The sequence below is a fragment of the Cricetulus griseus genome, chromosome 9 (genome assembly GCF_003668045.3).
Source record: "Cricetulus griseus strain 17A/GY chromosome 9, alternate assembly CriGri-PICRH-1.0, whole genome shotgun sequence".
In the NCBI taxonomy this organism is placed as follows: Eukaryota; Metazoa; Chordata; class Mammalia; order Rodentia; family Cricetidae; genus Cricetulus; species Cricetulus griseus.
Genome location: NC_048602.1, coordinates 20382148 through 20402109, shown reverse-complemented (window position 1 = coordinate 20402109; position 19962 = coordinate 20382148). Strand labels below are relative to the sequence as shown.

Genomic DNA, 19962 nt, shown 5'->3' with positions numbered 1-19962 from the left:
AGGTACTGTCTGTCTTTGACGTTGAGATATGTTTCTTATATGCACAGAAGGATGGATTCTGTCTTTGTATCCATTCTGCTAGCCTGTGTCTTTTTATATTCGAGTTAAGACCATTAATATTAAGGGATATTAATTTGATCATTGATTATTCATTCTTGTTTGGTTTTGATTTGGTGGTGGTGGTGGTGGAATTGTGTGTGGATTTCCACCCCTTTTTTCTTTTGACTGATGGCGAAGTGGGATTCTCTATTGCCTGTGTTTTTCTGGTTGTAGTTAATTTCCGTGGGTTGGTGTTTTCCTTCCAGAACTCTCTGTAGGTCTGGATTAGTGGAAATGTAGTGTTTAAATCTTGGTTTGTCGTGGAATATCTTGTTTTCTCCATCTATGTTGATTGAAAGTTTTGCTGTGTATAGTAGTCTGGGCAGACACTGGTGGTCTCTTAGTGTTGGCAGAACATCTATCCAGGACCTTCTGGCTTTCAGAGTCCATGGAAAAGTCAGGTGTAATAAGTTTGCCTTTGTATGTTTCTTGAACTTTTCATTAGCTGCTCTTAATATTCTACTTTATTCTGTATGTTTGGGGTTTTGATTACTATTTGTTGAGAGGACTTTTTTGTGGTCCACTCTATTTGGTGTTCTTTAGGATTCTTGTACTTTCATTGGCATGTCTTTCTTTAGGTTGGGAAAATTCTCTTCTATGATTTTGTTGAATATACCTTTGATTTCTGTCCCTTTGAGTTGGGTTTCTTCACATTCTATACCTATTATTCTTAGTTTTGGCCGTGTCACAGTGTCCCATATTTCCTGGATATTTTGTGTTAGGGATTTGTTAGACTTAAGATTTTCTTTGGTGGATGAATCTATTTCTCCTAGTGTATCTTCAGCGCCTGAGATTCTCTCTTCCATCTATTGTATTCTGTTGGTTTTGCTTACATCTGTAGTTCCTGATGGTTTACCTAGCTTTTCTATTTCCAGCATTCCCTTAGTTTGTGTTTTCTTTATTGTCTCTATTTCAGTTTTCAGGTCTTGAACTGTTTCATTAAGAGATTTGTTGATTTCTTGTATTTCTTTGGTTTGTTTTTTCATTTATTTAAGTGATTTTCTCATATCCTCTTTGAGGGCCTCTATCATTTTCATGGAGTTGTTCTGCTTCATCTATGTTGGGATGTTTAGGTCCTGGTGGTGTAGAGTCCTTCGATCCTTTTGGTGGCATATTGGTTTTTCTGTTGTTGAATGTGTTTTTATATTGTCTTCGTTCCATCCCTTCTCCCGGTGGGTGTAGAAGGTGGCTCTTCCTCTTCTGGTGGGTACGGAACCAAGATCCCTTCCTGTGGGTGCAAACAGGGCCAATACTCTGATGTGTCTCCTCATCCCGTGGATGGAGGCGGGAATGATACTGGGGCCTTGGCAGTCTCTGGGTGGACTGGGATCCCTTAAATATTTCCTTAGAGAAGTAATTTAAACATTATTTAACATTATTCTTAGCTCTTTTGGAAGCAGCTTTGATGTCTTTAATTTCTAAATTACTTTGCAAGTTATCATTGTTAACCAATAGGAAGCGTAATGATGCTGTGTGTTAGTTTTGTTCTTTTAATTATATGTAAAGCACTTATCAAATCTCAGACTTTCCCATGGTGAGTGTGGCAAGTTTCATGTTTGAACACATCATTATTAAGAGGGAATTGGATGACTTTCCTACCCGTTTATCCTTAATTAATTTTCCGTAATCAGATTTCTCTGGTTCTCTCTTATGGCTCTGGATTCAGTAATAGTGGATACTGACTGCGTCTTCCCCTCCTGACACTTTTCTTGCTGAATGCTGTTTATTTTTCCTCTGTGCTGTACTCTTGGCACTGGTCTAGCACATTTGTTCTTTACTGTGTTCTTCCATGTTTCATTTCTACCTGTTAACTTTAGGAGTTTTTCATAAAATCTGTTAGTTTGTGTTTTGGCATTTCAGTTCTACTAGAATCTTCATGTGATTTTTTTTTGTTATATTCTGGTTGTTAATACTACTGATACTAATTCATTCATTCTTGTTAGAAATGGTAGTTGGATGTTTTGTTTGTTGGGCAGTCTGTTACTGCCCAGCTCTCCACTACTCATTGAATCCCTAAATAAAATGAATTATTTGCTGTGTTCACATGGATAATTTCTCTCTGGTTTGTCTACCTGCACTTTGCCTCTAACGATGCTTCACAGTGCTGCTTTATTGGGTGGTGAATGCTATTTTATAACCTTCTTTATGTGCCCTTCCTTCTTCATGAATTTTTAAGAGCCTGTGTTTCTGGATGCAATGATAAGTTTTATAAACATTTTCTTTCCCCATTCTAAATATGTTATTTGATCATCTCCTATGTATAGGGATATTGATAAGTTTTCTGGTATCATTTTAGTTTTAAGTCGTCTTATGTGGTTTGGCATTATCCATAACAGAGTTGTATTGATTTTAGCTTTGTAGTTTTAACATCTTGATGCAAAGTTTCAACAAGAGTGCCAGCCTTTGTTTCTGAGAGAGAAACTGAGAGAAGAGCAACAAGAACAATGGATGCTTCTGTGATAAATATTCCCCAGGTCAGTGTGATGTCCACATTTCTTTGAAAACTGTTTTGTGTTTGTTTGTTTGTTTAATTGAAGGCATTCAGACTTTAATTCTCTATCTCTGGTAATATTATCTAATGTCTTAATTTTCTATGATTTATCTTTTTTTTTCTTCTCTGATAATCAAGAGAAAGTCCTTACATCATTCATCTACACAACACAGCCTTGCACCATTACATTTTCACTTAATTTTAAAATGTGAGCACATTAATTTTCATGGAATTGATACCTGCCATTCTGAAAGGGAATCTATTATAAATGGTACTCATAGAAATATATTGATGACCCTTTTCTACATAGAATAGACTTGTGTCCTCTTATATCTGTGAGGAAGGAAGCTTTTATGTGCCTCATGATTACACATGATTCTGGGATGGCCAGATTTCCAGATACAGGCTTATGAATGGTTACATGAAAATGCATTGAACTTTTCACTGACACCACTGAGCCATTTATGCAAATTTAGAAGATACTCACTGTCTTCAGTCCATATAGTAAATATTACAGCACCCTGGGGAGTGCATAATGGAAAGAATAATGTATCATTCTCTTGCCATAAAATTGATTTGTCTTTGAAGATCCTGGTTTCTCTTTTGGGCATTGTCTCAGGAAATATTGTGTACAATTCTCAGTGGTAAGTTCTCAATAGACAGGTGATAATTTTTCTCTCATTTTATTTTTCATAAGGGGAATAAGCACTACTGTCTCCACTTTGTAATTTCATCATGTGGAATATGTAACTAAGAATTTTCTAGAGAGTATTGACTTGGTGCTGTGCATCAGGAATCAATTTTCAAACATCAACTGTTGTCCCTCTTAATTGATTTACTGTGGTTTTATATTTTGGAAGAAGGGTCGTTCCAGCCTATGTCTTCCCTCTCCCTGAAACTATGTTTTATGTGGGAAAATTCTTCAGAGTAGTGGTGATAGTTGTATTTCTTTCTTTACACTAATATTCTAAGTATCCTTGTGAGTGTTCATATGCATATTTTAGCCTATTCTGCATGACACATTATGTCCCTGGATGCCTGAGGTTGGCACCAAACCCTTGGCACTGAAGTCAGGCATTGTAGGGAGCTGCAAGGTTTGTAAAGAGAATTAAATAAGCTTATCTTTAGGAACAGCAAATGCCTTTAAACTCTTGAGTCATTTCTCCAGACCACAGGTTTACATTTCTAGTGCACATTTGTGACAGAGACAGTATATAACCTTGCCTCTTCTTGTTTTCAACAGTAAAGGAAGAATTATAAGTGATGTTTATCTATGCGGCTTGAGTTACTGCCATGTAAATGAGCTCTAATACTCAGGAAATGAATAAAGTTGAAATTGGAAGATTCAAATTTTCAACTGACCCAAAATCATGAGCAATAATGTGTTCAAAATTAATGAAAAGTTAGTATAGCCGTTACTCAGTTTAAAACATTATTTCATTCACAGAAAATGTTCTTACTTCATTTGAATGCATTGGCACATATGCCATTTATTTGCAGATATAGTTTCATTCTGAAGAGAAATACCATGTGGAATTTATGAAATTGTAATAATCTGTATTGCTTGTGTCATATTTTACCAAAAGAAATATTAATGCTTTCTAATTCTGACTTCTCAATGTATGTCATACTTATGAAGATATTCTCCTAAAATAATTTCACAAAGTATTTAATTCTATGTGTTGTTTGGACTGTTGGATGTACGCACTGATTGTACAGTACTTATTCTATAAAAATACCCTGATTTTAATTCATTCATGAATTCTGCATTCTATATTCTACCTATTAGTTCTAGAAAGGCTGCAGCACTGTACCCTGGACATCAGAATCTTAATTGAGCAGTCTAGAATAGAGTAAGGTGAGACCCAACTGTAGACAGGTTTGAGCTAGTGTCCAATATTTGAGCAAGGTCTACAGTTATAGACCTAGGAAAAAATAGTTTTACTTATCATAACTTGACCAGCAGAGATGTGATACTGGGGTCCTGTTTGAGATGACACACAAAACTACATTCCAACTTCTACTGCTCAAATGTGTATCTTGTAGTCTAAAAGTTTACTGATTTTGAGTCTGTTATGTCATCCTAGTTTACAGAGATAAAAAAATACCGTAAATATGTTGAGTATTTTAGAAAGTATCTTTAATTAAAATTAATTTTATTGCCGCATGCTGGTGGTGCACGCCTTTAATCCCAGTACTCGGGAGCCAGAGGCAGGTAGATCTCTGTGAGTTCTAGAGCAGTCTGGTTTACAAGGGCTAGTTCCGGAACATCCTTCAAAGCTACAGAGAATCCCTGTCTCAAACCCCCGCCCCAAAAATTAATTTTATGAATGTCAGTATATTTGGCTGAATGTATGTATGTGTTCTATATATGCCATGTGCCTCTGGAGTTCAGAGAAGTGCATTGATTCTTATAGAAGTGGGTTTAAAGTCTGTTGTATACTGCCTTGAGTGTGGTGGGAACCACACTACATTTTAAAGGACTATAAACGACTTTAAAGAATCCAAACTGTAGATGAAATTTTCAAATGTAGAGATGGCGGCAAATCTTTCATCTGCTGCTCATGTCTTAGAAAACACCAGAAACACCTTATGAATGTAAGTAGTGATTAGTAAAATAAGTAATTTTATACATTGCCTATATTAAATCAACAATACTTCTGAAAAATCTCTAGAGAGCTTCTCAGCCTTCTTTGTCCTTAATTAATTGCAATGCCTCATCTGAATTACTAAACAATCTGATTCATTAGAAATGTTTTATTGTGCAGCAGCACCTCATAATTAAAACATGGTAATTAGGTAATTTTCCATTACAGAGTGTGTTATCATTCAGGGATGTGTCTGTGGACCTCTCCCAGGAGGAATGGGAATGTCTAGACTGTGCTCAGAGGGCTTTGTACATGGATGTGATGATGGAGAATTACAGCAATCTACTCTTTGTGGGTAAGAGGTCTCTGCTCATAGGATCCCTGATTCATCCTTTGTATTTCCCCCTTTGTGTCTATATAAACTCTTTGAACTGTCTAGAGACTCCCATCCCTAATGGAAATTCTGGCTATTAACACAACTTTTTCAGGATGTTTCCTTTACATTTTACCAATGCTGTATTCTGTGTAATCTCTCTAGCCCCCTTATATAATTTTTAGGGAAAACCTCCAAATTCAAAAAAGATGTATTACAGTACATATGATAATTGGAATATTTTGATTTTCTTACCAAAGTACTTATTTCTGATTTTGAAAATTCAGAAGTTTATAAGTAGAGAAACTGCTTTTGGTGTAAATAATAAAAAATGTAGCCGGGCATTGGTGGTGCATACCTTTAATCCCAGAACTTGGGATTCAGAGGCAAGCAGATCTCTGTCAGTTCGAGACAAGCCTGGTCTAAAGAGTGAGTGCTAGGATAGGCTCCAAAGCTACACAGAGAAACCCTGTCTGGAAAAAAAAAAAAAATCTAGAGACAGATATTGGGGTTCATGCTGAAGATCAGAAAAGCAAAGCACTCAAGCCAGTATTTCTTACCTTTCTGAAGCCTGAAAGGGAGCTCCTCGATGAGGCTGGAGACTACTTGCCAGCTGTCTGAATTCTGAAGTCCCTGCTCCTGTCTTATACACCTCTCTAGTGCTGGGATTAAAGGGGTGAGCTCTCGTTTCTCTTTTAGACGATTCACCCTCATGTTGCCCTAGGTGGCCTTGAACTCACAGAGACCTATCTGCCTCTGTCTCCTGAGGCCTGGGATTAAAGGTGGATGCCACCACTGCGTAGCCTCTATGGCTAGGGCTAGCTTTGCATGCTGATGTCCAGGCATGCTTTATTTAATCATAAACAATATATCACCACATGTTGATTTTTGAGAATGTGGTTTTTTTTATTTAATTTTTGAAATATGGTCTCAATGTGGAAAAAAAATTCCTTACCACCTTCTCATGCCTAAAAACACCATGGAGAATTCAAAAGGAATAACTGCCATGGCATGATTCTAATCCGTGACCTTTGGATACCCAAGGAAGAGGGTATGTTGAATTTCATATCACTCTGTGTTATATACTGAGCTCCTACCTCAGCAATGCTTCACAGTGTCACTCTTCACAGTGTCACTCTTCACAGTGTCGCAGAATCATGAACAAGAAAATTAAGAAGAGCATTCTTCATATGATCCTTCAGAGACCTCCTTTGTCAGAGCTCTCTAATGGCTTATTCTTCCACTTGTTCTCCCTTCTGCAGAGTACAGTGTTTAGATAAGAATGGGAGGCCTATTATTGTTTCCTGTTGTTTGATATATATCAGAGTGGAGGTTCATATAAACTTGCATTTAATGATTGTGAATCAGAAAAGGCCTTTGATGAAAATTTAATACCTGGGAATTTCTTGTTTACATGTCTAAGAAAACATCAGTTATTGAATATTTCATTTATCATTAATCCCTGTTATCCCTAACTGTATTAATTTTCCAGAGAACCATTGCATATGTGGTAAATATGAGACGGTCTTGGATCAAGGTACAAAGCTTATTGTCCATGATCATGTGAATATCCAAGAGAAGCCTTCTCAATATAATGAACTTGGAAAACTTATTCATGAATCTTCTGAAAGTACACCGTATGACAGAAATGACATTGCAGAAAACTGTAAGGAGGACTGGTTTTTTAACCACAGAGTCACCTCTATTGAATCATTAAATAGAAACAGACATAAAGGTGGGAACACCAGGGAAGAACATTACAAATACAAAGAATGTGTAACCGCTTTAGATTTGTGTTCCATCATTAGTCAAAATCAAAGAATCCACTCAGGAAGAAAAGAACCCAAGGATACAGAGTATTATAAACCTTTTGGCTTTAAACATATACTGACACTGAAACGAGCCAATTGTGCAAAGAAGCCACTGCAATGCAAGAAATGTGGAAAATGGTTCAAGATGTACTCAAGCCTCAGTAGACATCAGAGAGTTCATACTATAAAGAAATTCTATAAATGTACAAAATGTGGTAAATCCTTTCAGTATATGTCCCAACTCAAAGTTCATTGCAAGATCCATTCTGGAGAAAAACCTTACAAATGTGCAGAATGTGGTAAGTGCTTTTTTCATGCATCACACTTGGAACGACATTACAGCTTCCACACTGGAGAGAATACTTACAAATATAGTGATTGTGGCAAATCCTTTATCTGCTCTACAGGTCTTGCAAAACATCAGAAAACTGATAGATGGGAGAGACTTGCTGAATGTACACAAGGTACTAGGACGTTCTGTACATGGTCACACCTTGAATACCATGGTAGAACCTACACAGGAGAAAAACTTTATATATGTAATGAATGTGGCAAATCCCTTTACACGTTTTCAGGTCTTAAAAGACATCAGAGAATCCACACAGGGGACAAACCGTACAAATGTAATGAATGTGAGAAATCCTTTACCCAGAAAGTAAGTCTTAGAACTCATCAGAGAATACATACAGGAGAGAAACCTTATAAGTGTAATGAGTGTGACAGATCCTTTACCAGGAAATTCTATCTTAGAACTCATCAGAGAATACATACAGGAGAGAAACCTTACAAATGTAGTGAGTGTGATAAATCATTTACTCAGAAAAGCAATCTTAGAAGTCATCAGAGAACTCATACAGGAGAGAAACCTTACAAATGTTGTGAATGTGAGAATCTCTTTACCTGTGGCTCTCATCTTAGAAGACATCAGAGAATACATACAGGAGAGAAACTTTACAAATGTGGTGAATGTGAGAAATCCTTTATCCATGGTGCAGATCTTAGAAGACATCAGAAAGTTCATACAGGAGTTAAACCTTACAAATGTAGTGAATGTAACAAATCCTTTACCCAGAAGGGCACTCTTAGAACTCATCAGAGGATACATACAGGAGAGAAACCTTACAATTGCAGTATATGTGACAAATCCTTTATCCGGAAATTCTATCTTAGAACTCATCAGAGAATTCATACAGGAGAGAAACCATACCAGTGTAGTGAATGTAACAAATCTTTTTCCCAGAAATTTAATCTTAGAGCTCATCAGAGAATTCATTCAGGAGAAAAGCCTTACAAATGTAGTCAATGTGAGAAATCTTTTATTCAGAAAGCCAACCTTAGAACACATCAAAGAATTCATATGAAAGAAACCTTATGAATGTAATATCTTTACCTGCCTCTTACATCTAAGAAAGCACCTGAAAATTAATACCTGGGGAAAAAAAGTTTCCATAGGAAATAATGTGTCCTGTGCTTTGTCCAAGCTCTGTCCTTAGCTACACTTGAAGCTTCACACTGGTGATACATTACGCACATGAGAAACTTGTGAAAACATTTAAAATGTTTAATTTTGGAAACCAAGAGGTTATGTTGAGGAAAATTATGAATATGTGACAATGTAAGAAATTTTTCATTAAAACTTATTTCTTCAACCTCAAATACTTCATAATGAATACAACATGGAAAAGAATGAAAAATATGCTTTTGGGTAACAGTTTCCTAGAGACTGAATTGATCCACTCTGAAAGGAAGCTGATTAAGGCCAGAAATACATCCCTCAAAATAACTTCAAGAAATCCCTGAAACTGACAAGATTCAATGTGCTTCCCTCAAATGATGAAACTCAAATCATACCCCCTAGAAGGTTTGGCAAATTGAGTCGCCAAACCCGGATACCCTTTAACCTGTAGATATGCCAGTTTGCTCTGGGTATCCAATATTCATTAGGCATGCCCCATGATGGTTGAATTTTCCTCTGGTAAAGTATTCCTTCCCCATATTTCTGTAAGGAAGGCAAATAAAGCTGACTCAACAAGTTATACTTGGTTCTGTTTTCAGTTGCCAGTTGGGGTGAGCAGATGCATATATATATATATATATATATATATATATATATATATATATATGTGTGTGTGTGTGTGTGTGTGTGTGTGTGTGTGTGTGTGTGTGTTTCATCTCTCCAACAAAAGTGTTTCATGAAACATGACTGAATCCATCCATTTTTTTGTTCATATTTGTAAACATTGGTATTAGAGCAGCTGTACTCAACATGAGGGTTGTGACCCCTTTGGGTGTAAAACTACCCTTTCACAATGGTTGCTAGAAACATAAGAAAACACATTTCTGGTACCTTTGACAATGAGACACTTCCTTTAGCCATCTTCGTGCAGGTTGGCCGACATTCAGATATGCCCACATATGGGCACCTGGAACTGTAGTCGGGGGCTTTCAACATGAGGAAGTTGGTACCACTGTCTCAGAATGAAGTAATTTGAGTCCGGTAAAGTAGGGAAGATTGTACTCTGGTCCAGGATTACTGCCTTAGTGGTACTTGTATAAACTTAAAGGACTGTATAAGTACAGAATGTAGAGAGGGTTTGGGAACCTCAGAAACCTCTCTTCTTTGTATTCTAGGATGAGTGATGGGGGTGCAAAGCAACATGTAAAAATTCAGCTCCAAAACTGTTACTAACAGGAGTCATCTAAACTTGGCTGCTTCTAGGAATGGCTGTGAATTCAATTCATTTTGTTATATACTTTAGATAATCCTAATACTAAAATATCTCAATATTTCTCATGAGACAAAACTCCATAAATATCTTTGCTAAGGACATAACTTCAGCATAATTTCTTGTGTGATTCCATCTATACAAATATGAAACTATGAAGCTTTAAATCAATAATCTATAGAAAGGACAAATGTACATGTCCGAAGACAGCATAGAAATCCCAAAAAGTGTGCTGGAAAATGAATTTAAAGTACTGAAAACATGAAAGAATATTTTGTTGAATGCCTATGAATTTTATTAGAATATTATTGATACTAAAAACAGGAAGACTGAAAAACTTTGCACCTTATACAAGCCATTATGGTATAGTGAACAAATCCATATTATTACATAATTTCTTCAGTTTTCAATACAAGAAGAAAAGTCATATTTATGAGGAAATATTTTTGAGAATATTTTGGCGTTCTCTGCAGTGGAGTTTATTGAGCCAAACTCATGGTTAGTGCAATCTTGAGGAATGTCAGGCTCCTGGTTTCAAATGATTACAGATCATTTCTGTCAGTTGTGCTGTATCTGGGATGTTGAACCTTAGATAGCAGACAGTTGAAAATTAGGACTCTGGACTGCCCATTAACACTCGGAGATTGCAACAACTCTGGAGATTCCAATTTCAAGTGTTTGATGAATTGAAGCCCCTCTGCATCATTTCCTTTGGATCATTATCCTAATTCACCAAACATTTCCAGGGTCACTTTAAGTTTGCAAACTAGTGCACAATGAAAAGACATTTTACCTTGTATCCCTTCCTCCATATTTTCCCTCAATTTGCAACTATTTGTGCATACAGTCCTTGTCAGTATTGGCCACAAGCATGAGACAAGCCTGTATAAAATTGGTCCATGTACCCTGGCAGCTGGGGGTGTGAGGAAGAGTACATGGATAGAGTGGGGTAGATGCAAATCAGTGGGGCAGGGACAGTCACCAAGATCGATGGCAAATGAAGCAGAGGCTCTGTAAGATTGGAACATTCAGCAACAATTATAGAAGGACAAGGTCAAGAGCCAGATTACCGGAGCCTGATGGGAAGTCCTAGAGCGAACTCAGGGATTACTTTTCTAGGAGTCAGACAGGATCGTCCAGGTACAGGGAAACTTCTTTCAGATGCAGGACCTGCTGTGGGACAGCCAGGAGAACTCGTGAGTCATCCGCGCCCTGGGATGGACAGAACCCCAGCGGAGCTCCATGGCTAGGAAATGGGCATTCGGAACTGGACAAGAGGTGTGATCAGTGTCTCGGCTCCTGAGCAGGAGGACACAGGCTCTTAGGTAGTGTTGTGCGTACCCCTCCCTCTGTCAGTCCATTTTAGGTCATATGAAATGGGAAGTTTTTAAATTCTGATAATTTATCATCTGGTTGCCTGTACATTTACAGAAGATAACGTGGGAGAGAATTTACATTATCTCTTATATACAAATAGGTTTTTTTCTTGTTATAATAGCAGTTGCAAAGACATTGGAATTCAAACATATAAATGATTTCAAACTTCCTCTGTTGCACCACTTACCTATTCAAGCATGTGGTTCTATGAGGAACCAGTGCAGATTTGATTGAATTCAAAATATAAGTTCCCCGAGCCACGCAATAGTGGTTGATAGTATTGCCATTTACTAAGAAAATCTGTACTCTACATTAATTTTCCAGGTGATGTGTATGCCCACTAGGATTTTAAGTTCTGCATCCAGAAATGTGTTCCTATGGCAAGTTCTTACTGTTATACCTTACAGAGCTGTGAAGTACAATACGTGTGCTCCTAGAGTGTATCAGGTTACACTGTATTTAATGCAGTAGATATTACCAAAGAATTGAAAAGCATCTTTTATATAACTCTGATGTGGTATCTGAGAAACCAGTTCTAACTGCCTTTTATCTCCATGGCCCAACAAAAGCACTATTCATGTAGATAAGTGGCTAAATTGCTTGGTTGGTGTTTGTTTAGGGCTTTGTTTTGTTAAGTCGTTCAGTCTGTTGCTCCATCTGTCTCAGAACTCACCTTGTAGACTGAGCTTGGGTCTACTTGCCTCTCCCGAGTTACTGTTTGGATTAAAACACAATACCAACACATCTGGCTACAACACTCTCTGATTTATAGAACTTGATGGCATTCCATTTTCAGACTGTGCCCTTCTTTCAGGAGGAAGGGGGATGTCTAGACCAGATCAGTGTGTTTTCTACAGAGACTGGTTGTTGAATTTTCAGTAGTGCCCTTCTTTTTAGTGTACTTAACGTACTTTCAGTCTCTATTGCTCCTTGGGTTTTTAATGAAAACTATTTTGCGCATCTGTGAGCTCAGTGTAAATGAGTCTCGTGTCTCACCGAGTAAAGATAGGAATATCACAGGGTACTTTGTTCTTCTTGTTGGTCCGTTTGGTAGGTATAAGATTTTTTTTTTTTTACTTTTATTCCATGGTAATTTAAGAAACTCAGTATTGTAAAAATATTGTCATCCCATTCATACAGTTACAAGCCAACACTCGGTTTGGGATTGAGCTGTGATTAACAGTGGTTGAAATCCAGTTCTGCCAACTGAAAATGTTCCCTAAAAACGAGAATGCTAATACTGTAACATTGCATGAGAGTTAAGGCATTTTTTGTAGGCAGCCCTGTATTGAGTGTTCTCTTTATTTATGGAGCACAGTGTTGTGTTAGAAATCCAAGGCTTTTTGTAGAATTTCTTTTGCATAGGCTGGACTCACTTAGAAGCCAGACTTATTCACATGTGAAGCAAAAGAAAGAGGCCTGGAAGGTAATAAGAAAGAAAGTAAAGAAATAAAGAAAGGGGGAGATTTAGGTAGGTGCCCTTAGATGTTCCAGTGGCATTGGAAGTGGAATGGGGATGGGTTTTGGCTCAGCAGCTAACAACACTTGCTGTTCTTGAAGAGGACATGGTTGCAGTTCCCACCACTGACAAAGTGGTGACAACCATTCGTAACTTTAATTAGAGTAGCTTAGATGTCTTCATCTGACCTCAGCAGCCACAACAGTCCACATGCCTACAGATACATATATGCCGAAAAACACTGATGAACATAAGCTAAAACACCTTTTAAAAACATAGATGAGCAATTGGGAAATGAGCTTGTGTTTGCCTCAGTTTGTTTCTTTATAAATGAATCTGGATTATTCTACTGTACATAATTTCAAGATTATCCTATTGTACATGTACTGATTTTTTCATGTGAGTACTAGGGACAAATACACTTTATTTGACTGTGTATGTATCTTGTGTGTTCGTATCATTTATATGAATTTCATTACTTTGGTTTTAGGATAGAGTAAATCTAGAAATATTCCTGTATTTGTTTCCTAATCTCCTCACTTCTATTCTTTCTGTATTCCCTATAGATTTTATTTCAATGTCAATCTTTCCAATCCTTCATTTAATAACAGCAAGACTTTTATTTAAAGTTCTAAACTTTGTCTATAATGTGATCCCATTAATATTTCCTGTTGTCCATTTTCATACCATTACTCCGTGGTTTTCTCTGTAATAATTGTAATACATTTTTCATCAACACTTGCATAGTTCTCAAATTTTCATATTCTTTTAGCACTGCTTTGTTGATTTCACTGAAATTGTTCATTTCTTTTGAATCAAATTGTTTATAATCTCTAGGGCAAAGAAAACCCTGACTGATTATGTCACAATGTTTGAATGAGAACTTGATAGCCATTTCTCAGTGTTAAAATGTCACACATATACATATACATATACATATACATATTCCTGTTTTCTGTTGCTGTTTCTACCCATGTTAATCTGTGAGTAGTTATTATTTTGAGAATGTACTACGATTAGACATTTCATATAAAACCACATTATTATAGCTGCATTTTTATGAATTTTTATATTTTGAAAAAGCTGCAAATTGGTTTGGATGGTGACTGTAATAGGTTGGATCTCAACTGATACTGTGGGTCTCATTTCTTTCTGTTACATTTTCTGCAGGATATTTTTTTTTTTTAGTGCAGTTAGTGTGGACAGTGACTAGGCAGAGTGGGAACCTTGGTGCACATTAATTGAGAATTTTGCTGATGGTTAATATTGTGTATCATGGAGATTCTTGACAAAAGACTGGTTTTAAGATGAATCAGTGGGAAACACAAGATATGTGCCAACTGTGATGAGTGCTACTCACTGAAGAGCTGGAACAAGAGATGTGAGTAGTAGGTTTAGTGGGGAAGCATCTCTCCTTTCAATCTGGTTCTTTTGGAAAGGATATCAGGCATATTTAAAGAACAAAAGTAGTAACACCTACATAGTAAAACAGTGAAAGAATTCCCCATCTGTTATTGAAAGGTTGAATGTTCGGGCTGTCAACTCTATGAAGTAGCATCACATGGCAGCTCACTATAGTACCTGGCTAAAATGTGAAGGGTTTGGGGTCTACCATGGGAATCCAGGTGCATAATATATCATGTAGTGTACATAAGATATGCAAATGAGCACTCGTATCCATGAATAAAATATTGTTATAAAGAAAGAAATAGAAACATCTCCATGGCAGCTTTAAATTTCTCCATATGTAATACATAATTTCAGGGAGAGAGAAAAACACTGAGTGGAAGCAGCCTTCTTCCTCCAAAGGGAATAAACAGAATAATGTAACTAACAGGGAAATTCCTTTACATTTGAAAAGTGATGGTTTATGTGCAGCACCACGTCAAATCTCTCTAGAAGTTTCTTCCTAATATATTCCACATAATGCAATACAAAGGTGGTGAGAGCAGTGCTTATGCCCTTTCTGAAAAATAAGACAAAAGGAGGAAATAATAATCTATTTATTGAAGACATAATACAGAGCATCGAACAGAACCCCTTCTGAGACAAATACAGTTCATGTGTCAACAGACACATCATCACTGTGTGAAATAAAATGGCAAAAAACTAGACTACTGAAATCTGCATCTCCTTACAGACACATCTGTCTTAATCAAGAGCCAGCAATGTATTCCTCCCAACATCTGTGAATCGCTGGTGCTGTAATACTATTAAAATTAAAGACAGTGAGTCCATTCTAATTTTACTTTTGTATTAATTGCTCACTGATGTCAGTGAAAAGGTCCATGTATTGCCTGTATGCATTCATAAGCATGCTTCTGAAAACACTTCATACCTGAACTGCGTTCTATTTGACACATAAGATCTTCCTTCCTCACTAATATAAAAGAACACAAGTCCATTCTATGTAGAAAATAGACATCCATATATTTCTTTGAGCTTCATTTACAAATAGATTCTCTTACAGAATTGCAGATGTTAAACTCAAGAAAATTTATGTACTCATGTTAAAAAATTGAGAGAAAATGAAATGGGTAAAGTCTCTGCTATGTTAGCAAAACACCTGACACTTAATATTGTTTATCAGATGGGGGAAAAGAAAAATCATAGAAAATAAGCAATATATATATATATATATATATATATATATATATATATATTTGCCACAGATAAAGAATTAAAGTCTTAAATGGTTTCATTAATAAAAAATAACTTTCAAGAAATGTGTACATGACACATCTAGGATTAACACTAAATAATGGTGGATTCATTTCTATAATGAAATTTTCTAGGCACTCAAGGAAAAAACTTAAAAATAATAGTACACGAAGAAATGGATTCATGCACCCTGACAGATGAATAAAATGAAATATAATTTGTATTAGTCAGGATTTCTACTGCTGCTATGAAACACCATGACAAAAACAGCAAGTCAGGGAGAAAATGGATCATTTGGCTCACACTTCCATATTACTGTTCATCTCTGAGGGAAGTCAGAACAGGAACTCATGTTTCTGGTTGTGAACCTAGCCTTTAATGGTTGAGCTATCCCTCCAGCCCAGAACAGGAACTCAAATAGGGCAGGAACTTGGAGGCAGAAGCAGGAGTAGAAGTCATGGAGAGGTAATGCTTAGTGGCTTTCTCCATGTAGCTTACTCAGCCTAGTTTATTGTAGTTTATTGTAGAATCCAGAACTACCAATCCTGGGATGGCATGATTCATAATGGGCTGGGTCCTCCCTCAAAAATAATTCATTAAAAAAATACCCTACAGCCAAATCTTGTGGAGGCATTTTCTCAATTCATATTCCCTCCTCTAAGATAACACTAGATTGCATCAAGTTGACACAAAACAATCTTGTACATGATTATATTGCTAACAGCAACTAGCAGAATTGATGCAGTTCCATAAGGCAAACAGTGATATTTTCTAGAAGCGTAGATGCGGAGTCACTTGGACAAGGGAGAGCTACAAATATCAACTTGGTGGTATCACAGTGTCGGACCACACATCATGATAAAGAGGCACATGGACGAAAATAGTAGGGTATTACACACTGTTATGATAAATCTTTCCACCACCCGCTTGAGTTCTGCCCACCACATGGATGGACAAAATAATACAGAGACTTATATTAGGTACAAATGCTGCTTGGCCAATGACTAGGATTTCTCATCTGCTAGCTCAGTCTTAATTATCATAAATCTATATATCTTTAATAAGACTTATCAGATATCTTCTGTTGGCATCCTCATCCCCGGGATCACATGGTGGCTCTGAGCAGAGAGCAGGAGGAAGATCAAAGGGGAAAGGGACCACTTCCTGCTTGTCCTTGCTTAAATATGAGTCTCCCTGCTATGTCACTTCCTGCCTGGATAATCACTTCTTTACTACATTTCCCAGAATCCTCCTTGACTCCTAGTCCTGTGTAACTTGCTGCCTCATTGGCCAAACAGTACTTTATTCAACAATCAATAAGACGAACATACACAGAAGTACATTCCCATCAACACATAAAGAAATTCATAGGATATTGAACAGAACAGAGATCCCAGGAAAACCAGAAAGCAGGATGGTAAAGTAACCCAAATACAATGAAGAGGAACCCAATGCAGAGGAACCCAAGAAAAGAGAGAGCCCTTTCAACAAGCTGCTGGGAAAATGATTATTCATGTTTGGACAATTAATATTATATGCATATCTCTCACCCTACACAGGAGTCCAGACAAACTATATCAAGACCTTCCTGGAAATTTTGAAATGCTATTCGTGCTAGAGAAAAACATAATCAAATACTTAATTTATTATGTGCACATTAGAAAAGTACACTTAGACTGAATGATAGCTAAGAAACTGACATAAATACTTTCCATTTCTTCACACAAGGACTAAATATATACACTCACCAAAAATGCTTCTTAATGTAAACATATGACATTCAAAGTATACACAAAGGACCTTGGGTGGGAACAAGAGCTTTCAATGCAGTTGGGAATAGAGAAAATAATGGATATTGGAAGATTGGCAGTGGCTGTGTTGCCACACTCAGTTGACAATAGTTACCCTTATAGGAGGAAGAGGCCCCAAAACTGTGATGCAGCCTTGAGTCACAAGTGCCTTATGAATGAAAAAATTAGCACTGTGTTCTTCATATGACATCATAAGGCAAGGATATGAAGTTTCAAATGACAGTATCAGCAGTTTACATCTCGGGAAGAGGATGGTTCTCATACTTATAAGAAGATGTTATTTTATCTGAATAAATATAAAAATCTTTGTCCAATATGTACACAAAACAACAACCGCAGATCACACACTTCCTCAAAAAAGATTTCAAGGCCTCTTGAAATTTCCAAAAGTGCTCATTGCTACCAGCCATACTAGGTAGTAAGAAACACTAAGTGTTATTGAGTTTGTGATTCCTAGAAAAAAACATAGACTCAATACAGTTATGATTAAAAGATTAATTGGTTACTGGCTAGCAGGATGAATAATCTCTGAGCCAAATTTGAGAGTGCTATAAAGAAGGGAGTTTGTCCCCTTTCTTCATGTACAGCTCCTTTAAACAGACAAGGACTTGTTAAGTTTCTTCATGGGGGTAAAAAAGTACTAGTAGTCATATAAGTTAAGTTTGCCTTTCAGGAGTTCTACCAATGAAATACTGGGTTTGTGTTTCCCAGGGAATTTTAAGGTATGTTTCTAAGGTGACTGGTTTTATAGTATTCACTCTATTCTGCCCGACTTCAAAGTTATGAGTTTAAGTTGATAGTCTTTAGGTTTCAGAAAAAAAAAAACCTGTAGTTTAATCTGAAGTGATAGCTCAGGTTGCTCAGATAGACTGAAATCACTCATGACTTTCAAATTCTAGAGCCATACAGAGAATCATTCTCAAAAAACAGGACTCATGCACTGAAACTTAGCTACTGGGCCACAGATGCACTCAGAGGAGATAAGCAGATCTCAAGCCTGCCCAAACAGGCCCCCTTTCATCATTAACAAAGCACCAACTTAAAGAAAGAACAGGGATGAAAGCAGCCCAATATATGCCCTACTCCCAGATATGCCTCTCCCAATGTAAAATAAAAGACACATGGGAATATCAACACAGCATGACTCAAAATGCCACAGCCATGTGCTCAGTGAGAGCAAACTCAATGACATATCAAACAAAGATTTCAAAGAATTGTGATGAGAATGTACCATAAAAGGGGGCACCAATCTCTTTCTGGGGCAATTTAGTGAAAATCCCAACCACTTGCACATAAGGGATGTATTTAGGATGTGACAGAAATTCAATAAAGATATTTTTTCAAATGGAATATAAATGGTGACACATACCTTTAATCCTGGCTTACTGGTTTTTTGTTTACAGGTTTTGATTTTCATCTGAGTTTTTGTAACATTTTCTTTCTTTCTCATATTTATTTACTTATTTTTGTTTTTTGAGACAGGGGTTCCATGTGTAGCTTTGGAGCCTTTCCTGGAACTAGCTCTTGTAGACAAGGCTGGTCTCAAACTCACATGGGTCTTCCTGTCTCTGCCTCCCAAGTGTTGGGATTAGAGATATGTGCCACCACTGTCCAACTTGTTTCTTTTTTTTTTAAAGAGAGAGAAAAACACGTTTAGTGCATAGGGATTCATGGACTTTTGGAGTGTTTGGGAGGTTATAAAATTGATCAAAATATATTGTATGAAAACTACTTCAATAAAATGTACTGGTAGAAAATAAGAAGGAAATTGAAGATTTCAGATGATGGAAATATGTCTCATGCTCATAGATTGGTTGGAATAATACAGCAAATATGACCATCCTATTGAAATCAAACAACAGATTAAATCCCCGTCAAAATCCCAACAGAAGCGCTTTTTTTGCTTCTGTTTCTTTTTGCAGCCTGGCTATCCTGTAACTCACTTTGTAGACAAAGCTGGCCTTGAATTCAGTGATCTGCCTGCCTCTGCTTCCAGAGTCCTGGGATTAAAGGTGTGTACCACTACTGCCAGGCACCTTCACAGGACATAAACAGATAATATTCAGCTTCATAAGGGAAGACAAAAAACCCAGGATAACAAAAAAACAAACCCGAATAATAAAAGAACTCTGGGATGTTGTGCTACAAAGATATAACAATAAAAACAGCACGGCATTGGGGAAAAAAACACATTGTTCTTGCGCTAAAAATTAGTTAAAGAGTCAATAATTGTTGGGCTCGAAGGTTTTAGCCTCAGATCCGATACTTTCACATACAGGAAGAGAGAATGAAGTGGTTTGTAGGCTGCAGAAGACAAAATGGAAGTGTGCTACAAAATTCTATAAATGACACACATTCTCCAAACTCTGCTGTATCAGTGAATGACACTGAAACCATGGTTGGATCATTATGATTAATTGTCTGGGTAACATTCATTTCTCTACATAAAAATGTAATGGTTTATTAGGAAAAAAAAAACTTCACAGATGATTACAAAAGACTGCGTTTCCCAACACTGTATGGAATGCCTTTTCCAAAGTCCCACATCCCATTTTGTAGCTGCAAT

General features: G+C 36.9%; 1 protein-coding gene across 1 annotated transcript in view; it reads left to right on the top strand.

Moving 5' to 3' along the window:
- LOC113838144 (zinc finger protein 260-like) overlaps positions 1-19962 on the top strand; it is a 79383-nt gene that overhangs the window by 37979 nt on the left and 21442 nt on the right. The window contains exons 3-5 of the mRNA XM_035449524.1: positions 2453-2573; positions 5407-5533; positions 7044-9398. Of these exons, the coding sequence (XP_035305415.1) occupies positions 2544-2573; positions 5407-5533; positions 7044-8737 (1851 nt within the window). The 5' untranslated portion in view covers positions 2453-2543 and the 3' untranslated portion in view covers positions 8738-9398. Of the gene's footprint in view, positions 1-2452; positions 2574-5406; positions 5534-7043 lie in introns of the transcript that reaches the window.